Source organism: Gymnogyps californianus, chromosome 13 (genome assembly GCF_018139145.2).
Source record: "Gymnogyps californianus isolate 813 chromosome 13, ASM1813914v2, whole genome shotgun sequence".
In the NCBI taxonomy this organism is placed as follows: Eukaryota; Metazoa; Chordata; class Aves; order Accipitriformes; family Cathartidae; genus Gymnogyps; species Gymnogyps californianus.
The window spans coordinates 8046124-8068627 of NC_059483.1; the positions used below are offsets into that span (position 1 = coordinate 8046124).

The 22504-nt window shown below is 42.1% G+C and overlaps 1 protein-coding gene across 15 annotated transcripts in view; it reads left to right on the forward strand.

Moving 5' to 3' along the window:
* Window positions 1–22504, forward strand: part of MAGI1 (membrane associated guanylate kinase, WW and PDZ domain containing 1) — a 359845-nt gene that overhangs the window by 328550 nt on the left and 8791 nt on the right. For 7 of the 15 annotated variants that reach the window (XM_050904374.1, XM_050904375.1, XM_050904377.1 and 4 more), the window contains 7 exons: window positions 5955–6032; window positions 8754–8845; window positions 9815–10007; window positions 13222–13515; window positions 16817–17020; window positions 22017–22107; window positions 22229–22292. In XM_050904374.1, coding sequence (XP_050760331.1) covers window positions 5955–6032; window positions 8754–8845; window positions 9815–10007; window positions 13222–13515; window positions 16817–17020; window positions 22017–22107; window positions 22229–22292 — 1016 coding nt within the window. Of the gene's footprint in view, window positions 1–5954; window positions 6033–6454; window positions 6461–8753; window positions 8846–9814; window positions 10008–13221; window positions 13516–16816; window positions 17021–22016; window positions 22108–22228; window positions 22293–22504 lie in introns of all 15 variants that reach the window. The other 8 variants (XM_050904387.1, XM_050904389.1, XM_050904378.1 and 5 more) reach the window with 6 other exon arrangements.

Here is a 22504-nt window from a genome sequence, read left to right on the forward strand (position 1 = left end):
ATTTTCTTTGCAAAGAACTGAATCTTTTAGATTTCTGTTGAAAATATAAGGCTTCAGTTTGTTAATTTGGTATCTGTGAATGATATCTACTTGATAGAGGTGCAGTTTCCTCTCTGATGAGGAATGAATTTAGATCATCTCTAGGAAAGGGCACTTAGACCAAAGCTTAATATGAAAAATCCCTTTAAAATTAAAGACCGTCTTTTCCCCTGTTTTTTTTATTTTGCTTTTAAATTAGGCTGAAGGAGAATTTCCAAGTTTGTTATCCAGATCCTAAACTCTTTTTTGAGGTTAAGACTCATTGTCTGATATGCATAGGAATTTCAGTAAGGAGGGGAAGTATTTAGTTTGCTGAAATTCCTATCAGATGCTTTCCAGTCTCACCCTGGGGAGGAGAAAATCCAGCTGAGCCATTTTACTTTGACCAGAGTGGACACTTTAACAATACAGATATCAAATGCATATTGTAAGTGGCTTTTATGGCAATTAATAATCTGCACACTTGGCTAATAGTTCAGCAGGGCTTTGACTCTGCTCCAAGACTATAAAAATGATTTCAATCCGTTTCTTCTCTGCGAACAAAATAAACACACTGGCTTTGCTTTAATTGCACTGCTGAAGATGTTCGAATCTGTAAAAGCTTCTTAAAGAAAGAGTTAGAGTATTAGGTTCATTTTCGAAAGCAATAGTTACTTTAGTTACAGAAAAGGGAGCTTCAAAGTCTTGATGCTGTAAGAGTATCACCTGGAGTTTGATTTTGTTGTCCTGACTGGAAATTGGTAAAACCAGTATGAAATGAACATTACCCCAGAATGAAAAATGGTAGGACTGTTTTTTTCTGACCAAATGAATCACTTAGAAATCTTATGTCCTGGAAAAATTAAATCATGAGTCACAGTTTCTTGGCTGAAGATGCATCTCTTTGGATTGAATGTCTCAGCAATGCAGTTTGTAGGTGTCTCAGCTTCTGTCTCAGTGTCTCAGCTGCTTCCCTTCCCTTCTCTTCCCAGGGATTAGGCGTACCGACCCTGTGGGCTCTTGGGCCAGGTCATGCTAATCCAGAGAGAAGCACAGAGACGGAACTTGCACGTGCATCTTGTTGAAATAGGAAAAAGGGGCAAGAGCTGAGGGACGGTGACTCTTCAGCCCTGCAGAGCTGCGGGCAGAGCTCCTCCTTCTCCTGCCCGGATGAATAAGGCTGAGGCTGTCCCATGGCACCGGCATTACTCCTGCTCAGCTCTCATAGTTCCTGTAGGCACTGTGCTGGCATTGCCTCTGACCCCCTGCAGCTACTTAGCTAATTTCTAATTAACTGTTTAACTCATACTAATTAGTCATTAGTATCAGCTTAGCAGCCTTAACTCCTGCCTGTCTTTCCTGATAAAACCCGAGGCTGAGCCAGAGAAATCCTGAAGTGCACAGGCAGGCAGTTGCCCTTCTATGTCCACCTCCAACAGTATGTGCTAAATCCTCCCTCTTTCCTCGACAGCTGCAGGTATCTTGTAGAGGTTTTATCCTTGTCTGTGATGAGAGCCCTTCCAGGGGCCTTTTCACTGTCTCTTGACCTGCTGGTTTCCCACACCCCATCTCTCCCTGTGCCACAGTCCTCTCTGCTTGGGCCTTCTGCTAGACTGGGTTCTGCTACACCCCTTCAGCTTCCCTGTCTCACCTTTCTGTGGTCCAGCATCTCTGTAGTGGGATTGATCCTCTTCTATTGCTTCAGTCCTTATCTCCTGACTCTTCTATCAGATGAGAACTACAGGTTTGAACGTCAGTGCTTTTCTACCACCTTTTCGTCCCATTGCCATTTCCTTCCCAGGAAGGTGTTTTCTGAGATTTCTTGGTTTCATAGATAGAGGGTTTTTGGAGAATGGCAGAAGTGTGATGTGGTCATGTCTCCTTGTAAGCATGTGCCACTAGAAGTGTCCAAGAGTCTATGAATTTCCAACCCTAAGCTGGAGTGAAACACATTCCCTGGGGATTAACCTGCACCCTTACCTAGTGACATGGCTTCGCTGCGCTTAATGAAAGGTGAAGAAAAACAGGAAGGATATAGTCTAAATGAAAAAGGCAGTTCGACATGCTCTGTCTCCTGTCGTGGTCTGATCCCAAAGTGTGACTGGTGGTTTTAGTTAGAGGTCAGTGGTCAACTCCTCCTCCTTCCCTCACCAAGCCCTCACATTTTGTCCCTCTCACCAGTCTCATAAATGGAGACTGTGGTTCACAGCTGAAACCAGGTGCCTTTTCTGCCCTGGGAGCTTGGGGTGAGCCACCATGTTTCTTTCCCTGTGTTTGGTCTGCGTGAAAAGTGGGCAATTGGTGGCTGCTCTGTTATGAACGTGAATCGCCCCTTTGAGACTCACTTCCCAGTATTGCCCAAGCACCGGCTGTGTGGCTCTCAGACCACTCGTAGGGAGCTCTGCTGACATGGAGCACCACAGGCTGCAGGATGGGAGAAACCGTTCCCTGGGCCTCCGGTTTCACTGTCTGTCTGCTCCACATGTGCTCTTCTTCGTGTTTTTACCCAGCTGCAGTTCAGTTTAACTCCAGTGCCTTCTTTGGCTGGCGGTGATACAGTCATATCATTGCTTTCTTCTTTACTTGAGCGCCCATTCCCTTTGGCTTTGGGACTGAGGTTAGCATCTCCTCTCCCATGACATCCATAGCTTTGGTTGCTCAGTGTGACTCTCTCTGCATTCTTCTGATGAAAGCGTGAGCAGAACTAAATGGATATCTCATGTACAGCAGGAGGATGCCACCCTAGTGCCAGTGCTGAGAGTGGCTGATGCATCCAGTAACTGGAGCTTTTGGTGGGTCCTAGAAGCCCCTGCTGTTTGAGGAGCCCCAGCTCAGCTCTCTCAGCTCTCCCTGCTGCCCAGTCCAGGGCTTGCGCTCTGTTGATTCATGGCCTTAAATTTTAATAAACCTGAAAAGGGTTATAAAATGTTCTTTTGAGAGGCAGGGTTTTGAATCCCCAACAAGTGGACTGAAAAACAGCCCCAACCCTTTGTGTTGAAGTATATGATGAACTTAAAAGAATTTTAGTGCATTAGGTCATCTTAAGCGTTTCATTTCGTCTCATTTGTGAAATTGTTGAGTATAAAGAGAATATAGTGCAATTTTTCAAGTGCGGTTGGCACAAGAAGATGAATTCAGCCCCAGCCTGGACAGAATTTTTTTTCATCTAAAAATAATAATATAGAGAGGTTCTATTCAATGTATGAATACATCGTCTCCAGGATGTTTCTAAGAAGTACTGAATCTATAATGACCACCTACTGCATTTTTGACTGGGAGTGCATCCCACTGTTATTAACATTAATAATAATAATGTAGACATGGAAAGCATACAGGCAACATTTTAATTTTTCAGAACTAGTAAAATGCATTCTTCCTGTCTCTGAGTATTCTTTGGATCAATATTTCATAAAAGAAGACAGTATTTGACTTATGTGACTTGTCTCACTGAAGCCATTGGTAGAGCAGAATTTGGTTCAAAAGCACCAGATAACCCATAATTTTGTAAAAGCATGTATTTTTTTTTATTTACCCAATGCATCTTAGTATCAGGAAGTACTCCGATTCTGCGGAGGAGAACCACAGATGTTGCCTGTTTAGGGGAAGAAAAAAAAAAAGAAGAAAAATTAAGCTAGAATTAATAATGCAAAGCTAAGCAATGGCTCTATAACTGTGTCTGGGCTCTGGTTGAGTGGCAGCAGATGAGAACTGCAACTTTATTCAACAAATGTGGGCTAAAGTTCCTTCACATGCAGCTCCCCTGGGTGAGGGGATCAGGCCTGCAAGGTGCTGAGTGCTTGGGCTCTGCTCCAAGGAAGCTTATTTTCAAGCTGTAAACCCAAAGGGACTTGGATGCTTTAAGGCTAAGGCTGAACTCAAATGCTCTGCTGCAATCTGGCCCAGAGTCGCAATTCTTTGCTGGATTAGGACTTTTGAGAATAGCCGGCTTTGTGTTAAGTGAATCTGAAAACAGATCATTTGGTGGCGATAACAAATGCACTCTTTGCTGGTGCTAAGTTTTAGCTGCCTGAGCTCCTCTTTATGGGTAACTCATTGCTGCTAGTGGGAGTAGTGTACATGAATCAGAGAGAAGGACAAACCCTTAAGGTTTAAAAACTAAAGCAGTTCCAAGATCCAGGAATGACATACATGAAGAGCACTCAGTGAGAGAAACAGCAATTGAATAGTTTATCAGAGAACCGCAATTCTGAAATCTCGCACTGTTTTATTGAAAATATATTTTCATAATATGCTTTTTATTTTTCAATGTATTATTAAACTTCCTTAAAGATTAACGCAATCTGTTGTCAAATTTTTCTCATGTGTCCTGATTGCTTTGCAAAATACCGTATCCTACATATGGCCATCTGTCAAAACAGCAGTGACAAAATGAATTAATCTGAATTGCAGATGTGTTAATGAATCCCTTTGAAGGGCTTAAGCATTTAATTAAAAGTAAAGCAGAACATGATAGATAATTTTTAAAGCTTTTAAAATATTCTAAGTTATCGTTAATATTTGAATTTTATTTTCAGGCACATAATTTATTTGGTAGGATTTTTCTCTCCCCAAATCTAATTAAAATAATACAAACAAGTCTTGACCCCAATGTGTAGTGTTCACTCACCAGCAATTACATAGAATTACAAATATTTGCACAATGATACCAAACATTAGATACTTTCTCCCTAAAACAGAAAAGAAAAATACTCCCAGGAAATTGCAGCTGCCTTCTGATCAGACTGACTTTAAAGATGGTAGTTAGTAAAAGCCCCTTGGTAGGGTTATGTCCTTTTATTATATTAACAGGAGACAAACAGTTACAGTCACACACTTGGGCACACAGATGTGTCCATGCCCTTAGAGAATGTCTTGCTGAAAAGGACCGTAGTGCTTGCAGCATCTTGCGTGAGCAGCAGTGGCTGCTGAGCTGTTACGGAGCTGGGTCCTGGGCAGACTTTGGTGGTGTTCGTCTGGCACCAGCCTGGTCCATGGCTCAGTCGAGGCATCGCGCCTTCCCCGAACCTCAGTGGCAGAACTTGGCCATCTTGTCGAGAACATGCTGAAGCCATCTTTTGAAAGCTTTCCATGCCACCAGAAGGGTTGATTAAAAGGAAAAGACAGAAAAACTGGAATTCTCCTGCAGTGGGATGGTTTAGAAGACAGAGCTTTCCTGCAAAAGTGGAATCTCATGAGATTTATGTCTAAATCACAGGACTTTTCAACACTGAAACTCTCCATCAGCTTCAGTGAGACTATTCACTCTTAATTTCAGACTTGTACTTATATACTTTGCTGAATCTGGGCCTTAAAACTTTTGTACTTTGCCAAGCTGTGAGTCATTGAAAGTGCTGCTGCCTCAAATGAGCTAGTGACTAAAGCAAACTCATACTGATTATTTTTGAATCCATCTTTTGTTGAAACTGATATCACACGGGGCAGAAATTTTTTTTTATATAACATGTAAGATAATTGTTAAAGTTTGTATAGGAAACTTTTTGATTAAATTGACCTCTAATTAAGCACTATGTTCATTGTTCATCACCATGTATTTAGAATTTCTTTTAACATTAGAAAAAGATATTTCCATTTGGAAAACTAACTGTGTCATGATGGTGGAAATTTTTTTGTAGAAAAGTATTTTTAAGGTGTTCTTAAAGAGATTCTTCCGAGGAGGAAAAAAGCGTTCTTCAAATGTACCTGCATGCATGTGCATAAATATATAAATTCATATGTGTGTGTGTATTGTATCTCCACATGTACACAGGCATGTGCAAATAGATGTGAAAGTTAGTATGTCGTAATCCATAGTAGCTATAACCGTAGCAATTTATGCATGAAAGCCTAACATGATCCATACAGTCAAAATTAATTAAATGAACTAACAAGAAAGCAGATACATTAAGCTTTGCAAAATTGTAAAATTAATATTACAGCTATGTCACCTTCGCCTGCAACTGGACTGAGCAAGGGTGAGAGAGAGAGAGAAATCAGTGCCACGAGTTTTGGAGAATGTAAGACTGTGCCGAGAATGTATCTGTGTCTTGTGATGTCTTGTTCTGGTGTCATTGCTGCTCTGTGGCGGGGGGCTCTTCATCACCAAGGGATTCTGGCAGGGCCATACGCCAAGGTTAGCCACGAAGGTGCAACGTACTTGCTTTACTGTGTACTGGCTAGCGGTGGATTTCGTAGGCGGCGGTGGGGGGCTATCATGTTCCCGTTTCGTTCATGAGTTTGCCCGCGTGGCTCGTCGACGGGGCTGCGGCACTCACCTCTCCTTCCATTCCTCCTCACGGCCCCAGCAGAACTCTTCTTACCGCTTTTGCGACGCTCTCCAAATGGTCTGGTTTAATTCAGGACGAGCAGACTGGCGAGTTTTGCCCATTTGGGCTATGTACATGTTTTTTCAGAAAGAGTCAGACGTGCTTGAGATCAGGTCAAGGTGCAAAGATGCAATGAATGGCGCCTGGCGGCCATTTTTCATTTGTTTTCGACAAAGTTTCAGCACCACCATGAAATTTTCCCTTTAAGTAAGGAAAGTGGCTCCTCTGAAGCGCTACCAAATAATGGGGAACCTAAAGTAATTCTCCAGTATGGAGAGCCTCAGGGGGTCCCACTCAGCTGTATGGAAGCACAGAGGTGGATGGGGTTTTCTGGGCCGTGCCAGTGACTCACCATACTGCAGAGCTGGCACAAAAAGCGGTAAAAGGAGTTTTGTTCGGTTTGTACTCACACTGTGTAAATGTGTGTTGTCTGTATGTTTGTTGTATCTGTGTTTCACCTCTCTGTAATCCTTCCAGCGGAAGGAGCGTTCCATGAATGAATTTGCTTCTTTGGGTATAGACTTGTCTTTTTTTGTTGCTTTGGTTTGACACCGCCGTTACACCTCGGCTTGCCATTATCCCCAGCAGCCGTTAATTGGCTAGCTGGTACCCGAACTAGGAACATAAGGCGTCGTTCAGTGAGGTTGGAGAGTTGACAAATGGGAAGGTGTTGAGAGATGCCGAGGAAACGGGCCCACGCTGAAGCTCTCTGCAGAAGCCATTTTGCCTCTGACAGATCCAACACGCGCTATTAATTGGTTGGGGCCAGCCTTTGCCAAAAAAGCCTGCGAAGTGCTGGAGAGACGCTTCCGAGCTTTTCACGCTCCCCCTCACTGAAGGCAGTGACAAACGCCAATTAATTCATTGTCTAAGTTCTGCTGTTGTGCCACCCGTCTGTATGGTGGCGAGCTGCCTTCAGCCAGCTCGCCTGAACAGATGAACCACGCAGGCTTCCAGCGTGTTCGTCACCTGATGATTCTCTAATTGTATCTGGACAAAAATTAGCCTCTAGTTCAGTAAGGTAATGTGCACAGATCTTAAGCTTAGTTTATAACTGCAAGTAATTAAAATGTGAAAATATTATGTATAAAACCAGTTTGAATGAAAATGTCAAAGCAGACATCTGTGCCTTAGCACTCACCTGTTCTTTTAATTTTTAGTATTCCCAGGTCTTAAAATCATATTATATTTTAAACCTGTTGAGTCATTGAAGAGAGAGCAGCAGAGCTAACCAAAAGTCTTAGCGCTGAAAAGCACCAGATGACTAGACCCAGACGTTGCGCAACAGGCACCGACAGTGTAAAATGCAATTAGGGCCCAGTCTGTCACTCACTGATGTCAATGGAAAACAACCAGTTTATCTACTCATGGATACAGAAAACTAGATGATGTTTCATTAAGTGTGTTGCATCCTGTATCTGAGTATGCACTTATTTAAATTACGTTCCTGAACGATATACTTTGGTTTCTTTACTAAAGATATAGGCAGCTGACTTGTAAAGGAACAGCTTTTTTTATCATTAATTATAAATTTTGGGAGGGGATCATTACAAAATTAGTCAATGTTACAGATACTAACCAATAAATATTAAATGAACCTGAAGTTGTCTTCTGATATGATTTAACCTTAGCAATTAATTTTGCATTTTTAAAAAAAGGATGAAAGCAAGCATGAATAAGTTAATATAAAACATTACTGTTCAACCACACTTCAAGGTTAGTACTTTACTGTATGTAATATTCATTGTAAAAACCTTGCTGGTGTTCCATGCTAATGAGTAGGTAAGGTTGGGCTTTTTTATGTTTCCAGCTAGTTTTAACTGTTCAGTGGTTTTACAGAGCCCGTACAGGAGCAAGTGAAGTCAGGAGAGCTGCATTGTTTTCAGTGGAGCCCTTCTGTTTTACACCAACCAGGGATCTGTCCATAGTTAGTTAAAGCAGTGTCAGTAGACAGTTAGCAAACTATGCTTGTGGAAGTTAATTAAACAGTAGAAGTCATAACAAGTGGCTCTTTTGTCTCCCATGAAAGAGGAGGCAGCTGTATTGTTTCTGGCAGAGTAATTCTCTGTTGTACACATTTATTTATTGATGATTTGGAAGAGGCTCTTGCACTGGGTAATGATGCTAATATTGATGGAAGGAAATATTATCGTGATAAACAAAAGGCAAGTCACAATTAAACACCTAGAAAGTAGAAACCACCATATAATTTTTAGTAGTGATTTAAATGGTAATCCTTTAGTATTTAAAGCTATAAATGTTCTTACTTATGTCTAAAAATTCAAGACTGCCTCATTTAAAGAGTAAAATTGTGCAGCAGATCCCTCTACACATGCATCAGAGTAGTTCTGATTTGGATATAAAGGTGTGGGCCTTTGATTAAAAATTACAGTTTTCCTTCTTTCCCTTCAGTTCCAGATTACCAAGAGCAGGATATCTTTCTATGGAGAAAGGAAACCGGTTTTGGATTTAGGATTCTAGGTGGAAATGAGCCTGGAGAACCTGTGAGTATATCTAGAAGCGGTCATGTTTTAACTCGTGACATCTTCCAGAATCATGGCAGTAGCACGTACAGATGTGCAGAACTGCACTGTAGCATCTCTGTTAAAATAACTAGTGGCTATGTATTTACATCCGGCAACTCCTCCCCACCCTCCCTCCAAAAAACAAACCCAAACTCCCATAATTGAAATGGGTGTGGCTTCCCCTGCTATTCCCTATTTTTATGATAGCCCAAATGAAAACACATAGGTCTGAAATTGCCTGGACGCTGAGGAAAGGATGTCCTGGTCAGGTTTGCAAGTGTTTTGATCTTAGAGTGTCATGTTTTCTATTTGCTCAGTTTCCTCCTTGAATTCGCTTAACTTCTGTACCATGAATCCAGTGCCTGTGGAAGGTGTCAGGCTTTCATGTGCTGCACAGGTCAAAGCTAGATGGTGGCAGCATAAATTTCCACATATTTCCCTGCCAAAATTGTTTTGCTCATTTATGGAAAGGGAGGCCATGATTCCTCTCATGTTAGAGTAACTCTGCAGAACTCACTGAAGATAAACCAAGACTGAGTTGGTGGACAGGCGAGTGGTACGGAGCTTGTAAACCCTAGAGGCAACTGAAAGGATAACTCAATCTCAGCTTCCCTCACAAGACCCTCAGTGCTTTTAATCATCTTCCTCTCTGGTCACTGTCTGGTTGAACACATTTCCCAAGGCTATCTGTCATTGGAGTGAATGGACCGCCTAAAGAAACAAGACGTCAATTTATTACAGTTTCGCAATGTGGCTATATTCACATGGAGCTGCTTTCACAGGAGCAACTTTCCTGACCGGCAGACATTTGCCAACAATTTCTTGTCCCTACTAAATTGGGTCAAACTACCAGTGCCCCTTGCTTCCAGCTAGCTGTTGAGCTAGTACTCATTTATCACTGTTTTCTTTCTCCCTTCCCCTTCCCCTTCCCCTTCCCTTCCCCATCAGATTTACATCGGTCACATTGTACCACTGGGTGCTGCTGATGCTGACGGCCGCCTGAGATCGGGTGATGAACTGATCTGCGTGGATGGGACGCCTGTTGTCGGGAAATCACACCAGCTTGTCGTCCAGCTTATGCAACAGGCAGCCAAACAAGGTCATGTCAATCTGACTGTCAGGCGCAAAGTGGTTTACACAGGTAGGCTGCGGTGTCGCTCTGCAGGGGTAGATTTTCCTGCCAGACTCCATCTGTTCAGCAAACAGTTTAAAGACAAAAAGCTCCTCCTTGTAATACTGGGAAAACTCAGGGGATGTGGTGTTACTCTTCCTCTTTTGCCTATTTTTAGTCTTTTTTGTTCTTGATCAAATACATTTCAAATATTTTGTTTCCAGTCAAGACTCTCTCAATCTCAGTTGGCTTCCCCAGTCTTCGTGAAGGTTTCTGATAAAATGGGGAACTGTTCAGTTGCAACATACCATTTTTAGTTTGACTCATGCAGCAACAGACACTGTGCCTGACTGCCTATGTTTTCTATTTACTTCCCAAAATAATTGTGCTGCCTGATAGCCACCCTTAAACTGGGAGTGAGGGAAAAGGTGCTGAAGGGTCCACAGGAGGGGAGGCAAGGGCAGAGAGCGAGTGAGGGCATTGGTGTGTGGTGGCTGATGTCCCAGGCACAGGAGAAGCTTCAACTGAGGTTGCAACATGTAGTCAACTAACCGCAGGATGCAAAACTGTAAGCGTCATTGGTTCTGGTAGTGCAGGGTGTGCATGTTTGTTGTAATAGAGAGATTTCTGTATGCTGAGTTACGCTAGGCATTGTGCACACACTGCACAAGTGTACAGTCTAAATGGACAACAAAGAAGCTGGCAGAAAGACAAAGATGCAGAGAGAAGTGACACTGCATGGTGGCACCCAGATTAGTGACAGAAAAATGTCCTGATAGCAAAGAAAATGAAGACATGAGCATGAGCTTTCTAAATGACATGTGAACTTATGCTTAATATTGGAGAGTAACATTGGGGTGCTGCCTCTCCTTCTGAGTCCCTTTAGGGAGCTCAAGTGTGGGATTTAGTTTAGCTCACTTACTCAAAAGAAAGGATGTTATATAGCTTTTCAAGTTTAGGCATCAGCAGAAAAAATAGACAGCGATGTACTTTCATCTTAAAGAGCATCAAAATAACATTCAGGTTGAAAATTAGGCCTGCAGTGGAAGTTAGGACTAGAACAGTACCTCTAAAATAGCTCTGTATTCTTATCCAGGGCTGAGCTCCTTCTGCATGATATTAAATAAATGTTCACTTCTCATTTCTTTCCTTCTTCCCATTGTGGATTAAATGCCAGGTTATGTCTCTCCTCTAATAGCCTCTCCCTCATTCCTGACAAAAGGCTGCCAATGTGAGAGAAGCTTTAGGAGATGAGCTTTGGGAGGAAGGGGAAAGGCAGCTGAATTTTGGTATTGTTTTTGTGCGTAGATTTTCTATCCAGTTTTACAGCCTCCAGGCTGGAAATTACCATAAAAGATTTAGATGCATGAGAGATCTCTTGAGATTTCATTCAGGGGCTTGTTACTCCAGACCGAGCTATTTCTGAATCATTTCAAATGTGGACACTTACTCTAGGATAAATTATTCAGGATCTCTTCCTTCACCTTATATTTGCAGGCTTTTAAATTCCGGCATAACTCTGTAGAGAAGCCTCTTCATGAATTTTGGTCCCTTATTCCTCCTGTCATCTATATGCCAGTAGAAAAAGATTGTTCACCTAAAGGGGTACTCCATGTCTTGAGATTCATATAGGGGAAAGTTTATACTCCTGTATTCTTAGTATGTAGAATACTATATATTTAGTACATACTTTGAGTATATAAGTGCAGACAGGCACTTCTATCCAAGAATATTTTAAAGTTCTTTTTCTTTGGATCATGGGGTTATAGGTTTAGATTTTGTTTGGCATCCATTTTCTTGTTGCTTTTAAGATTTTCCACTTAATTTTGATTCACCAAATTGGAGAAGTGAGCTGATCAGTGGAGGCAGCCATTCAGTGGAGACAAGTGCAATATGCTGCTCTCAGCTGTGCAAATGGACTGTGGAGAACTGGCTGAGTAACAAGAAGTGGAAGCTATTGTGGGCCGCAAGCTTTAACCTGAGGTTGGCTCAGGTGAAGAGAAACACTGTGCTGGGATGTAGGCAGGGGGAACTCTCCTGATTTCCCAGCAGATGATGGCTTAGCTGCAATATGGTCCAGCACTTCAAGAAAGACATGTTTGAGTTGGAGAGAGCCCAACTGGAGGGAGTCCAGAGGACCAGCGAGAATAAGGAGAGCTCTAGAAAACATGGTCTGCAAGGAAATATTGCACAAATTGGGATTGTTTAGCCTAAAGCAGAGAAGGGGGAGGAGGTGTTAAACTCCCCAAGACTATAAGAGGCTGCTGCAAAGAGGAAGGGAATAATATGTTCTCCATATGCCTGCTAGATAGAACTAGAAATAATAGCCTTATGTTGCAGCAGGGAAGATTTAAGTTAGATATTGCAACCAATAGATTGCCTGGGGAGATATTTAACAGCTGATTAGACAAACATCTGTCAGGGCTGACAGTAAGTATAGTTCGCCATGACTCGAGCAGAGTGTGGACTAAATGATTTTTTTGAGATTTCTTCAAGCCTTGTGGTAGCTGATTAGATTTTAAACTAATACCACTTCCAGCTTCAGTTGCTGTTAAACACTTGTTTAATATTAATGTTAATGTTAATAATGTTTAATGGTTTCCCCCCGACTGTGCCAGACTGTACAGATGATAGTTGCTCGTTCTTCCATCCAGAAAAGCTTGGTTCAGAAGTTGTTTTGCTTTAGTGTGGGCAGTTATTATTACTGAAGATCACATTAATCAAAGGCAATCAGTGCTACCCAACTGATAGCACTGAGTTAAAAAATACACAGGTGTCGAGTGATGGGTATCTGGTATTGCTCTCTCTCCTCACGGCTTGTGTACCTATACAGTATATATATATATACACCCATATATATATGCCCATATATAACTGAAGTGGGGATGTGATATCTAAAGGAGGCACCTCTGAACTAATGTAATCCAGGTTTAAAATGCCACAGAGCATCCAAGCACGCAGTACTGCACTGGTTTAACCGTACTGCTGCTGTAGTTCAGCAGCAAAAGGCTTTGGCTGCGTGATGATACACTGGAGAGGATGAGCAGGTGTGGTCAGTGCTGTCACCGAACAGAGCTGTTGGTGGTGACATCCAAAAGGAGACAGAGCCCTTGGTCACTCTGGCCATGATTTATAGATTAAAGCAGGTGATTTGCTTTGGTTTTTTACCTTTTTCTCAGTGGATGGCGCTTTTCAAGCACTAAATGATGCAGCTTGCTCAGACAGTCTTTTTTTAACTCCCCAGTTCCCAAGGCAGAGAATGAAGTCCCGTCCCCAGCCTCTTCCCACCACAGCAGCAACCAGCCGGCCTCGCTGACGGAGGAGAAGCGAACGCCGCAGGGCAGCCAGAACTCCCTCAACACCGTCAGCTCGGGCAGCGGCAGCACCAGTGGCATTGGCAGTGGTGGTGGCGGGGGCAGCGGTGTCGTCAGCACCGTGGTCCAGCCCTACGATGTGGAAATCCGCCGTGGTGAAAACGAGGGGTTCGGCTTCGTCATCGTCTCATCGGTGAGCAGGCCGGAGGCGGGGACGACATTTGGTAAGTCTTGGGGTTTTTTCAACGCGCCTCGAATAAGACGCAGATTTGAGCGCTGCAGCGCAAGGAGGCGAGTGGGGATCTGTTTAATTAAAAGTCATGAGCATGCCCTCATTTATGTAATTAATAGCTTAATCGGAGGCCAAGACTTGGTAGGTGTTTGCCTCCTGGGTTTTGTTCAGCACTGAGTTGAGAAAAACAAAATGAGAAATCCCAACCTGAAGAGCAAAAATGCCACCAATGGCAATTCCTGATGCTCCCTGAAGCTCCAGCTCTCCCCGCTAGCTGGATGCCTTTCTGGGGTTTGCTCTCGGAAGAGCAGCCGGGGATCCCCCCAGTGATGCTGTTTGCTAATGCAGAAATGGAGCAGGTGGAATGAAATATGTCTCCTGATGGTGGAATTGAGCCAGTTGATTTAAAAGCAGTAATGCTTAGACTGATTAACTTGTCTTTGGCAATCAGGGTTATTCTGATCCTCATTACGGAGTAAGCATGATGATAGCTGGAAAGTTTTAATTAATAGAGCTTGCTGGTGAGACATAAAATGGAGAATACCCTTAGAAAAACAGGATTTTTTTTTTACCCATTCCACCTCTTTCCAAATCCGTTTCTTCAGAGTAGGGGGAAATGAAGTTCATGCGATGTCACACTTAATATCCTGCTCTAATAGAAGTGGTCATGGTTTCTTTCTGAAGACAGTCCTTTCTGCTAGGCAGACACCCATTTCCAGGTGTTGCTGTAAAAGAGGTGTAATTCTGTCTACAGAGCAAACGAGTCATATGTCGCAAAGCACGAATAAGCTGGTTTTGCAAGTGTGCACAGAACAGCCTGCTGTACAGTAGTAATGTCATTGCAAGGGGGAAACCAGCCAGAGATGTTATTTTCTTCCCTTTCCATCTCCTCCAAAAGGGCCAGAGGCAGCATCCACTTATACTTTGTGGGAAAAAAAAAAGGTGTTCCCTCCCTGTTAGTCTGTGGCATGTGGTAGGGATGGAGGGGGAAAGGAAAGACAGAATAAGTGCCTTGCCCATCTTCACTCTGCCTCTCAGAGCAGGGTTGTGGTTTGCAGACAAAATACATTGCAGTCTCCCTGTACAGCTTGAATGTTCCTGGGGCACGCAGGTGCATGTGGCAAGAAGTGGCCTTTCCCCCTTCTTTTTCTCTAGGCTTTTTTCTCTGAAATTTCCTGCTGTTGCCCATCGGCAGTGCCCCTACTAATAAACCAAGGGAGCATCACCTCCCTTGCTGGTATTGATGTAGAACGGGACATTTCTAGCACTGTTCTGGGCGGTCATGGCAGAGATTTCAAGGGGGAAATATCTAGTACAGACCCGGTGCATCGAGTTCTGTCAGTTCTCGGGTGCTAGGCTACCTCGGCCCTGTCCTCACTGCTGGAAACTGCTCTTCCAGAATAGGTATTTTGGTGCCAGAACACAACGGTGTAATGTAATATAGATTAAACTGAACTCAGTCTAAAGTGGAGAGAGTGCTTTTATCTTCTGAAAGTATTTGCAAACGTGTGTAAATAACTTTTACTGTATGAAGACAATGCTTTAACTCTTTTCTGCAGAGAAACCTTCACCTGAGGTTGTAAAGAGTTGTGTTTGCTTTAGCCCAAGATACTCGCTAACTGGAAGTTTTCTGTGCAGGGGCTCCTCATGGAGATCTGTTGATCTGTGACTGTTTTTCCTTTAAATTTTTTCAAGTATATTCAGCTTTTTCCTAATACTCTGCATGAGATGTGTTCCCTCTGCTGCGTGGTGCTTGCTTTGGACCTGCTTTGTAGTTTTTTTCTTTCATGGGTAGTATTTAGAGATGGGCCAAACTGGTTCTAAAACCCACCTTGGTCACTTTGGTGTGGGCTCTGTCGTCTGTGTTCAGTGGATTGGATAGAGTAGGAACTCATACCCTCAAAACAGCCTTTAAACTGGATGGGGCTTTGTATTACCAGAAAGAGAAACTTTCTAACATCACAGTAAAAGAAGAAAAAAAAATAAAAATCCCCCTACGGTTTGCAACTACTATTAACACTTTCTGGCAGTTTTCATCGCTTCTTTCCAACCTTGTTCTCTCACCTCACGTTCCTTTTCTTAGCCTTTTCTTCTTTATGGTCTTTCTAGTGTTGTCAAGTGTGCAGCAATGTATATCTCTAAAACTACTAATCAAATAAAGAGTACAGCACAGATGGGAAAGTGCATCTTGAGGGTGAATGTATTGTGGATGCAAAGTATGAGATGACCACGCTGTACACCTCATGGTTTTAATCACTTGCTGCATGCCCGAGGGCCTCTTGCCCCTGTAAAGAAGCCGTACAAAAGCCCGGTGGATTTATCTGAGTGAAGTTGTGTATCCCCTGTCTCCCAATTCTGCATTTTATGGATGACCCTGTGGTTTTGGCACAAACAATTGCATGGAACAGGAGGAGAATTTTGTCTCCAAAACACATTCATCCTGAAGTGCTCTTGCTCGGTGTGTCAGACATCTCAATGGTTTTGTGTGTGGTTTTAGAGGTATTTAAATGAGGAGGTCCTTACCCCTTCCCTGCTCCCGTCCTGATGCCATCTAAGATCATAAAAGGGGAAGGGTTAACAGAGGCTGAGGTGGATGCCTGCACCAAACAGGTTACCTTTGTCAGTCTTGGCCCATCTGTAGTGGTCCTGTACCTTCCCCAGTAGTACCTTTATTCACGATGGAAGAAAACTGTTTCATGTTGCTTCCCCATGCAGCGCTGATAGAGTGGGTCTTTGTGGTAGAAAGGGAGTCGCACTCCCTCCTAGGCCTAGAACAATTTTATCTTTCTAAATTGAGAAAGAACAAAACATTGGCAGAAGCTTGAACAGCAGTTGACTTAGAGAAAGACTAGAGAGGCTGACACCGATGTAATCTTGGAGGAGGAAGGTTGTGTTTTCTACAAACAGTTTCAATTTTTTTGTTCAAAAATAAAATCAGGTTTTGGGTTATGATGGGGCTGCTAAGTGCAGTTGTAGTCTATAAAATTCTCACTATTTATTAACAGAAATCAAGGTGGGGGGAGTTTGGAGTGATTAACAAAACACCTTTTTGTAAAAGAAGTAAAGTATTGTGCACTCGTACTAGTTGATTGCCAATGTTTTGAACACTGGCAGCAAAGCTATCCTATAATAACTTTTGCTTGATGCATTAATTAATTAACCCTTAACCTTCTCTTTCCCTTTTCAACCCTTTTTCTCCTTTTCCCCTTCACCATATTCCCACATATGTAAACAATTAAAAACCAAAACCAAACCAAAACAAAACAAAAACAACCCCCAAACCGATACAAAAGCGGGAAATGCATGTGTGGCCATGCCTCACAAAATAGGTCGGATAATTGAAGGGAGTCCCGCAGACCGCTGTGGCAAGCTGAAAGTAGGCGATCGGATCTTGGCCGTGAATGGGTGCTCCATCACCAACAAGTCGCATTCAGACATCGTCAACCTCATTAAGGAAGCGGGAAACACCGTTACCCTGCGCATCATTCCAGGAGATGGTAAAGTATATGTTTCCTGCTGTCTTATCTGACCCTCTTGTTGGTTTTGTTCCTGGGCTTTTTGCATCAGTCGGAGCTGCAAAGTCGTGGAGGACTCAATTTCTACTCCCGCTTTGGGAATTAGCAGTGAGGGAGGTTATGAGTCTTCCATAGCGTTATTTTTTGTTTCTTCCTATAGAAATGGGAGTTCTGCTTTTAAACAGGGAGGTGCTGATTCTACATTAAAAAAAGAAATACTCCATTCTATCACGTTCCTCCACATACCTCCTTAAAATGATATTCTGTAAATTTGATGCATATCTCGGTACACTTTGATTTGATTCTTAGGTTAATAATGCAGCTTTAGAATAGTTGGAAATCACTTGTTAATATGTGGGATTCCTGAGGCTTTGTATATACACAAGCAGGCTGTAGAGTAAAGAGATCACAGAAAGGGATAAACACTTTGTCGTGTTTTAAGCTGTTCAAAAAGAAGATTTGTTTTATTCTGGGTAAGTTGCTTTGGGAGCTGGCTCAGTACGTTTTGAAATGACTTTGTTAAATGGCAATGGCTCTGGAGCTGCTGTGTGCTTGCAGCCGATTGTTGTAAGAGTTACCCTAGACAGGATCTCAGTGTTTCAGATCAGAGGGAACGTGCAGGATCCCTCACAATATGCTGACATTTGGTACTGGTTTCAGGTCACTGAACTATTTAATAAAAATAAGAATCTGTGTTATATATCAGTTTCATTAAACTGATCCCTAGCTGTGATGCCAAATAGGAACAGAGCAGAAACGTATGTAAAGTATCTGTAGCAGAACTAAAATTGCTGTGGTTCTAAATTCTAAGTATTTTATTTGTTCATTGTCCTGCTCTGCCGTGGACGGGTTCATAGTGAGAACTCATTAGGCAGAAATCTTTTTACATTGCTCCCTTTTTAAGCTGAATCCACGGGTATAAGATTTGATGGCTCAGATACAGTGTTAATGAGCATTTCTTAGAGTTGTACAGGACATTATTTGCATTCAGTTAAATGTAGAGAAAGTGTGATTAAGTTTGAAAGAAAGGTTGAGAAAGTATGGATGAATTGAACCTGGTACCTGTAAAGCAGAATGAAGAAGTTACATGATGTGATTTCCAGTGAGAGGCATTCAGTATTTGCTAACTCTCGTACTTGCTAATCTGAAACACGGATTTGGTTACCCCACAGAGCATGATTATGCTATGTTTAGTTATAGGATAAAAATAGGCCAGGATGAGAAATGATCTGGTTATAAATTATTTCTGTTTAGGATGATTTGTTTTGCATAAAGACTTTATTTTCCTACTGTTTAGTAGCTACCAGGTCAAATGGTACATGATCCTTTGCTGCTTCCAGCAAATTCAGTGTTCATGAATAATAAAATGGCTGTGAATCAGGCTAACATCTGAGCTAGCCTGTGCGTGCCGGTTTTGGAAGGTAAACTGGGAGAAGAATTGTTTGTTACCTGTATTTGGTATCGGATCAAAATCAAGGAAGGTGAATCTTTGAATAAATAAATATTTTTTTTTTAAAAGGCAAAAATACCTAAGAAATAAATAACTTTTGAATGATTTAAGAATTTTTTAAGAAGAATATAGCCTCCTGACGTGAATGCTCAGCCAGTCTTGTTCATGCAAATAGGTGTACAAAATACCATGTCAAATTGCTTAGGTTAGAAGGGAAACCTGTACCTGTGACTGACATCATGTATTCCTAGAGAAGGTAGAAAGCTGTAATTTAGGGAAGGAGTCAACTCTTCTCTCTCATCGCAATGCAGGCTTTGAATCTTTTTACTTACTGTCCCTTTGAAATTCCAAGTCCGATTGCCGACTTTGCAGAGTATTACCTGCATTTAATTTCCGAAAGCCAGTAAGACCAGACACTCTCAAAATCACTGAGAGGTTTGCTCTAAACCCCATGAGATTTAACAAATTAGTCTCAATGTTGTTTTCTTTTTGTTGTCTTTGGGTGCTTTTGTTGATTTGTTGTTTTCTTTTTGTTGACTTTTGGGTGCTTTTTTGGTAAATATAAATGGTCTAACAGTGTACTTAAAGGTGGGGGCGGGGAGAATAAATCAGAAACCATACTTCTCAGATAAACATGAAACTAAGGCTCATCACAAGACTCACAATAAACTCACACTGCTAATCTCTTCTAACATTATTAAAAACACCAAGGGTTTTTACTTTGTAGTAAGTCTTGCACCAGCACATTGCCATAGACCACTGCAGGAGTGTATTTGCAATGAAATTACGATGCTTTAACATGCTACCAGCTGATGGAAGGATACAGAGCTGAAAAATGACAAGCTTAGTTTAGGCATTTAACTGGTGTCTGAGTGTTCTAGGGCAGAACAGCGCAAGGAATCAATGAAATACGTAGGATTTAGAACTTACAGTTGTAATTCTACTAGAGATAATTTTTGCTGTATTTGTGTTCTGTTCCAGTTTTGCATGGTGGCTGGCATGCGTCCTGAACCGGTGTCTAAAAAACTAGCAAAATTATGCACAACTCCTGACTCATGGGATAGGGTGGGCTAAAGATAGATGCAGTACAGTGGCGTGAAGATACATCTGTACCAAAGATGTGTTGTTGCTCTACTTGGTATTCTTAGTGTGACTTACTAAAGGGTAGGAATCTTGCATTCTCTTTGAAGCCCATCTTCATCTGATCTCCAAATATTTGTGGAGGATTGCAGAGGCTTTTGTTCTGGATGAATACAGAACACTTAACCATGTTTTGGGGCCTTCTTACGTTGGAGACCAATTTTAGCATCAAGGCATCTTTACAAAATACACAGAATTATTTCTTAAAATCCAACAGTGTAACCACACATAGGGACGTCTCCTTCTCACACAAGCCAGCTGTCAGTGGCACATCCTTGCAAGGGTGTGTTTTGGTCATGCCTACCCTGAGAGGTGCAGCAGACCCAGGAGCCTCTCTTGCTCTCTGAGCCACTGGGCACAAGCCAGCTCTGGTCTGGAAGATGTTACGGCTCCATATGCTGAGGGTTTGCCATGTTAACTTGGGCACAGTGCTGCAGGCAAAGGAGCTGTGCTCTCATTGCACCCATCTGTTTAAATGGTTCTTCTTTTTCTCTTTCCCTTTTCCTGAGTTTCCCTTGACATGCACTAGCTACAGAAAGGAAAAACCTTCACCTCATCTAGATTTCTCCACAATTAAAATAAATCCGTGCAACAAAATAGGTTCCCAGGACCAAGTAAGCCCATGACCACCACCTCTCAGGCAAAAACCCTCCCATTTCTGCAATTTTGTATTACAGCTGGACTCTGTTTAACAATGGCAGATTTCTCCATAGTCAATAAAATGAATTACCGGATGTCTGGAGCTTAAGAGGCAAACAAGGGCAGGGTAGAAGACCTTGTAATTTTATGTCGGAGAGCCAGATGTTTCCACCCGGTTTTCGTTGCTGTTGTCTGATGGTGGCTTTTTTTTTAAGTGGGATTGGAACTAGAGAAATTCAGTCAGGAAACAAGGTGCATCGTTTTAACCAGTGATTGTGCATTCAGTTTAGATTTTGACCTTGAAAAGCAGATCGTGGTCAGTATTTTATAGTTACTTGCAATCTGTGGTCCTCTCCTAGAAAGAATTGGTATAGGCACGAAGTGGGGGTCTCCTGTGTGCAGAACTGTTCCACAGAGGAGCGAGTGCCTGCCACTGCAGAGACTTTAGCTGGGAATGCCATGCCTAATGAGTGGGTGTTTCTATTGACTGTGCCCATCATTCTCCATATGCAACCAATGTAACTGTTCAACATTTTGAGTGGTTAAGCATGTAGCACCGACTCTTCCTCTGAATTCAAACTCCTGGGTGAGGGGAAGGGTGTTTTCAGGAACTGCTGACTTCCAGAGCAATTCAAAATTTGAAACTCTTCAGTACTAATTTCAGTTCAGGATTAATACAATATACATTTCTGAAAAATGTGTTCAGTTCAACATGCAAGAGTTCCAGGTCTTTCCTCCAAAACTATGTTGCTAATATTTGGCTAACGGCATTGACATGACCTTAATTTTAGGCAGAATTTTAAACGAGTTCTGGGTTAACTCTGGTCTTATTGAAGTGTACGTTAAAGCTCCACAATGATAAGGGGACCATTTTGCCATCCATACTGTGAGGGACACCTAGATAGTCACTTTTCAGTTGTGTCTACAGCAGCTCCCTTCCCAGTTTTGTGAAGCAGGAGAGAGGACCTCTCCTGGAAGCACCTCCTGCCGTGGGTAGAGAAATACGGCATTTGCACAGGCTGGTGTTGGGCTGAGAGCCCTTTACCATGGCATAAATAGAGTTTTGAAGTTAATCCTGCTCTCTGTATTCTCTCAGTGAGCCCTTTTGTAAATGGTACCCAGAGCTGTTGATGCATTTGGTACAGGTGGTTCCACGTCCCTGCGTGCAGCTTTGAGTGCTCAGGCAGCAGTAGGTTGTATTTCAGAGATGGATTTCAGTAAATTTGGGTTTTAGCCACATTCAATATCACCTTGTAAGGTATTAGATAAAAGCCACATCTCAATCCTACTGAAGATTGCAGTTTCTCATGGAGGAAGCACTGATAAGCTTATAATCCATGGAAGAGTTATTGCTACTATAAAATTAATCCAGCCAACCTACCATATTTGGAGACTTTAATAATTGGAATTCATGTCGTTAGACAACAGACAAAACATTCTTCAACCCTTCCTCCACAAGTCAGTCTTCGTTCTGAGTGTGTCTAATGGTCAGCAGTGTTTCTAATCCTGATTTCCCAATATTTTTTTTTTCATTTTCCAACTGAGTGTACAGTTTCATATACATAATTACTATGACTTAGCTTAGACTTTATCCTGTTAATTTTTGGACTTAAGAAATTTGAGCCCATCTCAAGTTCTTCAAAAACAACATAATGATGCTTTCCAATGAAATGCCTTTGCAAAACTTTTTTTCTTTCAGTGAATAGCTGATGGTCTTCCCTCATAATGAAAAAAAAATTTATTTTGCAGAATCCTCCAATGCTACTTTATTGACCAATGCAGAAAAAATTGCTACAATTACAACCACACATACTCCTCAGCAAATACCACAGGAGACCAGGTCAGATTGTTTTCCTTGAAAAGAGCATGTTGACATGCTCTCTCTTCAGTTACTTCTTGATCATCATCACATCCCATGAGCTGTATTTTTCCTCTCTCCCTCTTTCTGTCGTTCGTTACAGCAGGAACAACACCAAACCAAAGCAGGAATCCCAGTTTGATTTCAAACCACCCCAAGCAGCACAGGTAAGGAGTACCTTTCTGATTGTTTTGTTTACCACAGACTGTTGCTTCCAATCTGCTTGAGGGCTGTGTTCAAATATTTCCCTTGAAAATTCCTACTGGGAAGCTGTTCTCCCTCAGTCTGTTTGCTGAAGAAAGAGGAATTTGCTGATTAGTTTCTGTTTTAGTTCGCTGTTTCAGCTGAGAAACATTTCCAACACATTCTCATCAAGACT